The following is a 6,358-nucleotide window of genomic DNA, read 5'->3' on the forward strand; positions in this document are numbered from 1 at the left end:
CGGATGAGAAAAAAAAAATCCCTGCAGCTCAGAGTGAGTCCAACTGTCTGTGATGAAGAGCTCTGAAACACTTCAACTGGTAGATCTGTCTGATCAGGTAAACTCAGGGTGATCCGCTCAGTAACATTCAGATTCATAGTGATAAATACGCTGAAATCCACATGATCTTGGAAAGAGAGAAGACATAACATTTGGAAAAGAATGGCACCATTCAAATTATATTTACTCTCCCCCACTTTAATTGTAAACATCAGGTAAAAAAAAAGCTGAAATTCATTTATCTTTTACCTCTCAACAAAAAGCATGTTACCCATGAATATCGACCCAACAGGTTCTCCACCTCTGGTTCTGGTTCTCTCGGAGGTTACTTTCTGCTAAAAGGAAGTTTTTCCTTCCAGCTGTCGCTCATGTGTTCTTATAATGTTCCCTGAGGTGACTTCTGTTGTGACTTGGCACTATGTAAATAAAATAAATGAATAAATATGAAGTAATGTGTTCAGTTTTTGCACCACTTTTTAACAGTCCTATAATAATAATGTGCATCCTGGCTCCGCCCACCTGGTACCCACAGCTTCAGTCTGGAAACCCTGTTCACATTAAGGTTCACTCAGCCACTCTGACATCGGACGGACCAATTAGCGACCAGTGGGCGTGGCTAAGTGTGATGACGTTGCGGAAGTAGTTCCAACAATGGCGGTGTTGGAGTTTCAGCACATGAAATATAGTCGGCTCTGATTGGTTAATTGAACCCAAGGCATACTCTTCATCAGATCACTATGACTACAAACAACCCTCAACCCACCTGTTCACACAGTGACTGACGGGAGGTCAACGTTCACCGACTCATTGACTCCTGGTTAGATGGAACAAAGGCTGACAGTGATGTAGTCATGAGGTATGCAGTCTGACAGGTCCACTGTGTTCACAGAAACCAGGTGTCAGTCACCTGACCGCCCACACATTCTCCGTAGAGCCCTCAGGTGATAAATGTGCTGTAATACGTTTTTATAATTATCAGACATTGGACATTTTAAAGGTGTACTCCAAGGAAGAAGCATTTCAAACTGTTGTAAAGTCTGGATCCTACATTTCCCACAATGCCTCAGTAGTGATGGTTCTTTGTCACAGTGGAGAAGGAACAGAAACCTGAACAATATGAAGAACAAACCTTTAATCTGACTGCTGCTTCTTTCTTTGATGCTCTGATCTTTATTATTATTATTATTATTATTATTGATGTCATCAGATTGAAACTGTGATTATTAATAGGATGAAGATCTGAGAGCAACTGTTCTTCCTTTGTTCAGTCACACTTTGACTTTCCTGCTTGACAAACATTTACTGTGAAAAAAAGGGTTTTAATTTAAATATTAAATTATCGTTTATCTTATGATCACAGTCTGTGTTGTTAAAATGTGAGTTTTAGATGTCATCTCATATCAACAGATCCAGATCCTGTGGGAATAATTAAAGGATGTTTGAGGAATATGAGGCTCCTTCAGTTTGATCCGTCTGTTGGAGGTGTTCAGGGTTTGTGTGGGTGTTTTTTTATTTATTATTTTATTTATTATTGCGGTTTTTATAGGCATTCATTGCTACTTCTTGTCGTGTCTTGTTTGAATATTGTCAGTATTGTTTGTAAATGGTGGATGCCTTCTCTTCAACAAATACTAACAAATACCGGAACCAGAACCTTTAATGGACCTTTTAGTTTAGTTTTGTCCGTCTTCAGTCGTTTGGAAACGTCTGTGTCAAATAAACTTCCAGCCAATCGTCTGCTGTCTCATCCATCCCCATCCCCACCCCGAGTATAAAACACCGGGGCAGGCTGCAGTCAGCAGGGAGACCTCGGAGTCGGATGACTGGATGTAACATGGCGGAGAGCGGCGGAGCGTCGCGGTGGTCCACCTGCTGCTGTCCCGCCGTGGAGCAGTAGAGCTGCTCGGTGTGCTTTCCTCCGCGGAGTCCCGATGAACTCTTGTTCCGGTCCGCAGGAGAAGAAGTTCAGCAGAATGAGCCGAAGTGCAACAGGTGGGAGAGACGGGCGGAGTGACGCCGCGTGGGTCCACAGAGACCTGAGCCCTGTGGACCCACGCGCACTGCTGGAGTCTTCCTCAGCTCCTCTTCCTCCTCTCAGCCCTAACTGCTCCTCTTGGAGGAGGAGGAAGAGGGATGTTGGACCGGCTCCTCGGCGTTCAGACTGCAGAGCTGCTCAAATTCCTGCCGGGTGTGTTTCCAATAAAAAATAATCTAATTTCCTCCCGAACCTTCCAGACGTCCCGGAGCCTGTACCGGACTGGGGCCCCTCCCCGCCGCTGCCCGACGATCACGTGCTGAGCTCCGGAGCGGTGCTGTTCCCCGGTATTATTCTCACACACACACACACACACACACGCGCGCGCGCTGAGCTACACACTGTGCAGACACACACGCAGCGTCCTGTGTACTGACAGGTGTGTGTCTCGGTGTTACCTGTACAGGTGTGTTTGATCAACATGGCTGCCCTCTGATTGTGTTTCCTGCGGCGCAACAGTCCAGACTCGGTTCTGACCTCAGCCAAGGTCACGTGGTGGACTTCATCCACTACTGTCAGGCGCTGCACAGGTAGGTGTGTGTCCTGATGTTGTTTGTTGGTGTGTGTGTGTGTGTGTGTGTCTGTCTGTCTGTCTGTCTGTCTCGATGGTGTGTGTCTGTCTGTCTGGATGGTGTCTGTCTGTCCTGATGGTGTGCATGTCCCCGTGTCCTGATGGTGTGTCTTGTCTCCTCAGTAAGAAGATTCATACTCCGTCTGTCCTCTCGGTGGTTGTTGATCTGAAACATTCGTCTCTCCTGACGATCAGGTTCATCGCTGAAACGCTGCTCCTGCTGCAGGTGTGTGTCTGTTATCCTGCTGATAACGGTGAACATCCAGAGGTCCTCCTCTCCTCTCCTCTCCTCTGTCAGGATGTTTTCTAGTTGACCTCCCAGCTCTTCGGTAACGTGTCGGCAGACAACATGTCAGAGATTATCAGCTGTTTGACCTTTTTACAGGAGTTGAAAACAAACTGTCTTCATGTTTGAGAGACAGAAAGACAGAAGGACATAACAGACCTCAGCAGGGGGTGTTACAATTACACGCTCAATACTTCACATTCCTCCGACTCAGAATGAAGACTTTCGGTAAAGACCAGGGAGAGAGAAAAGCCTCACTGAAATTGACTTTAATGACCATCATTATGTTGCATGTTTTCATCGAGAGGAGAAAGTTAACTTGTGGTCTGACATCAGTCTGCACAGCCTTAACATTTTATTTTGAAATTACACTCATTATATTATATTACAAATGAACTCTGGCTGATCCACAGCAGTCGCCGTGTGACTGATCAGAGCCGAGGTGTCGGGTTTGTTGTCCGCTCCATGTATTCATAGGAAGGCAGATCTCAGCTACTCAACAACGGCTGCAGTGTTTTCCACTGACTTGGCGGAGCCACGTGTTTTTGTCTTGCTACTTCGGAGCGGTTTGGAGCAGGAAGTGACCATATTTGGACGAGCTGGGGGAGGAGCCAGCGGTGGATCTGACTGAAAACCTGAATATACTACGTCCCGCCCACCGATAGCTGTAACCTGACTGCACCACAGGCCTGTCAATCAAACAGACATGCCCCCAAAAACAGGTCTTTTTGAATCTTCTTTTCTAATGAATGAGGGATTATTTTCAGATGGACCTCCAGAAAACTAAGAAGAAGGAGTGACTTTAGCTAACAACACCGAGATAACTGATGGACACATTTTATTCACTTTGTATTTGATGAGAGAAGTTGAATGGGAGTCTATGGAGCTGGAGGCTTTTTGGAGCCGACCTCTAGTGGCACTCTGTGGTATTGCAGCTTAAGACACTTCTGCATCGGAACCATTTTTCAGACCTGGAAGCAACGACTTATATTCAGTCTGTGATCCAAATACAACTTCTTCTGATGTTGTACTGAGAGCAGACCGAACGCTACAATGACTCATTGTCACCTCTACTGGTACAAAGTGGCATTACAAGACGGGTCGGGACTAACACATAGATGTTTGTAACACATCATCATCATGATCATCATCATCATCATCACTGCTGTTTGTACATCCTGTGGAGAGTCTGAGTTATCTTATGGATATGTTACATATTTACCAGACATGGTGGCAGCTCACCTGGACAACAGGTATGACAAATGAAAGCGTCTTGCCGCTGCCCGTCGGGGCTGACACACAGATGTCTCTGGGCTTGTAGCCACCTCGTCCAATCAGCAGGCCCTGCGTTGCACTCTCCAAGATGGCGGGGATCACCTCCGCTTGCACTGAGGAGAAGAGGTCAAAGGTCAGTTTGGGTTTTATTATTTTAAATATTCTGTTGAATCAAAAATCAAAAGAAAATTCTGATTTGTATTAAATACGAAACAAACTGATTATTTGTGTCAGTTTCAAATGATTCCAATGAAGTGTGTGTGTATGTATGTATGTGTACATGTGTGTGTGTGTATATGCATATATGTGTGTGTGTTTGTGTGTCTTCACCTGGGAAGAGCGCCATGATTCCTTGGGTGTGTAATGTTTTCAGGATGTGAGGAGACAGCGGTGAGACATCGGCGACGGGGACAAGGTGCCGTCTGATGTCTCTGTGAATGACATCAGGCTCAGCGAGCCACTGAGGAAGGACTCGGTTCACCTGTGGACAGATGAGCGTGAGTGGAGGGAAACACGGGCCTGCTGGTTCTTCTCTAAGAGATCAGTGCACCTTCTGGACCGGTCGGCTCTCGAAGCCTCCCAGAACTGTGAACCCGGCCGGCGCCGAGTGTGAGGTCTCTGAGCTTTGTTTTAGTGAGTCCTCCTCCTCTTTGTGTCCTCCCGTGTCCTCCGCTCCTCCTCCCCCAGGAGGTTCTGACACAGTTTCAACCGGATCGCCTGAAATCCAAACACACAGACTGGATCCTCAGAGACGTCACATCACATCTGTGTCAGCTTCACCAGGTTCAGGCTGAAAACCCAAAACAAGGAACGGAAAGGCGGCAAAACCCTTTGAGGAGCTCGGTTTCATACATGTCATGAGGTAAAGCGACAACAACCCACCGGATGGACTCTTCTTCTGTGGTCTCTCCTTTACACTCTTCTTCGTCCTCTTCGTCTCGTTGATGTCGTCGGCTGCAGGTGGTGACGTCCTCTTCCTGCGGCGCTCCTCTCGTCTCTTCTGCTCCAGATGATCTCCAGGCAGGTCTTCACTCTTCTTCTGCTTCTCTTTGGCCTTCTGCTGCAGTTTGGCCAGCAACGCCTGAGACCGGGACTCCTTGGAGACGCTCCCGTCCTCCTCCTCCTCCCCGAGGTACCTGGGACAACATGGACAAGACATGACACACGTGACAAAATCAGGAAGTCTTTTGATGGAGAAAAAAAAAAAAAAAAAAAAAAAGGATTTGTCTCTTCCTCTTGTTTGTATTGTGGCTCCGGAAAGTCTCTTTGTCAAGCAGGCTCCGAAAAGTTTCCTTTATTTTCTGTCTCATTTGCAAGTGATTCTTTCCGTATTTAATTGACGACTCCCCTGTGGCCTTATCTTGTGACCTACAACCAACTCTGTATTACCATACGAAAGCAGATACAAAGTGAATGGGGGTGACTGTCAACTGTTTGTCAACTGTATGCAACTGTATGCTGCCCTGAGAGAAAAGAAGAAAGTGCAAAGGAGGACGGCGGAGGAGAGGACTGCTGGGGGAAACCAGGCTGGGTAGAGCCCGGCTGGGGCGAGCCCTGCTGGACACCTCTCTTTGACGGTGCATGTCGTTGCTCCTTCTTGCAAGAATAAAATGTCCGATGTGTTTGATTTTGAACCAAACCTCATGAGTAATTTTTCCAACATCTTTATTTATAAAAGTTATAGTTATTCATGTTTATGTCTGATATAAATTCAGGTTATCTGGCTCGGACCTGAAGGTTCCACTGATCTGATGCTAACTTAGCCACGTGCTAGCTGAGTTTATGAACCTACCTGTTCATTAGAAACAGAGACATGTCCGCAGCAACACCCAACGGCTCGAGGAACAATCGTATCGTCTCGAGCTGTTAGATATGAATGTCAGAAAATCTTTGCCAAAATCTTCGTAACCAGCTCCGTTTCGTTAAATTACTGTAACCAGTCAACTTTTACTGAACTACCAACATCACAACTTTCTCGTGTTTTTTTTTTTTTTTTTTTTTTTTTTTTTTTTTTTTGGTTAATCGCGCTTGACGCGGCTTGATGACGACACTCGGGCAAAAATTGCATGTGCGTGTCACCGGTCGGGTGCGGCCACATCACCTTTATTTTATTTAAGCGCGAAAAATCTGTTTTAAAAAAACTAACTAAATC

General features: G+C 46.1%; 1 protein-coding gene across 3 annotated transcripts; it reads right to left on the reverse strand.

The window, feature by feature from the left end:
• Positions 1 to 2,918: 2,918 nt before the first annotated feature.
• Positions 2,919 to 6,212, reverse strand: LOC138205643 (ATP-dependent RNA helicase DDX51-like). Of its 3 annotated transcripts, none has more exons than XM_069161751.1 (6): positions 5,999 to 6,212; positions 5,089 to 5,342; positions 4,757 to 4,923; positions 4,537 to 4,687; positions 4,174 to 4,319; positions 2,919 to 2,969 (listed from the first exon to the last, which is right to left on the reverse strand). In XM_069161751.1, the coding sequence occupies exons 1-6, from the start codon at positions 6,019 to 6,021 to the stop codon at positions 2,952 to 2,954; spliced, it is 759 nt and encodes a 252-aa protein (XP_069017852.1). In that variant the 5' UTR covers positions 6,022 to 6,212; the 3' UTR covers positions 2,919 to 2,951. The 3 variants fall into 3 exon arrangements, with proteins under 3 accessions (XP_069017852.1, XP_069017851.1, XP_069017853.1); XM_069161750.1 differs by lacking the exon at positions 2,919 to 2,969 and adding an exon at positions 2,987 to 3,048; XM_069161752.1 differs by lacking the exon at positions 2,919 to 2,969 and adding an exon at positions 3,274 to 3,902 and having other exon boundaries at positions 5,999 to 6,211.
• Positions 6,213 to 6,358: the final 146 nt, after the last annotated feature.

The sequence above is a fragment of the Embiotoca jacksoni genome, unplaced genomic scaffold, assembly GCF_022577435.1.
Source record: "Embiotoca jacksoni isolate LCO1_2020_lvr unplaced genomic scaffold, fEmbJac1.0.p SCAF_29, whole genome shotgun sequence".
NCBI lineage: Eukaryota > Metazoa > Chordata > Actinopteri > Embiotocidae > Embiotoca > Embiotoca jacksoni.

Bases quoted from the DNA above. Each gene is read 5' to 3' on its own strand.
- LOC138205643 (XM_069161750.1), bottom strand. From the start codon at position 6,021: ATGTCTCTGTTTCTAATGAACAG. The intron at 5,343-5,998 runs GTAGGTTCATAA...ATGTTGTCCCAG, and splicing joins TCTCTGTTTCTAATGAACAG to GTACCTCGGGGAGGAGGAGG. The intron at 3,049-4,173 runs GTGAGCTGCCAC...TCAAACATGAAG, and splicing joins TTGTCATACCTGTTGTCCAG to ACAGTTTGTTTTCAACTCCT.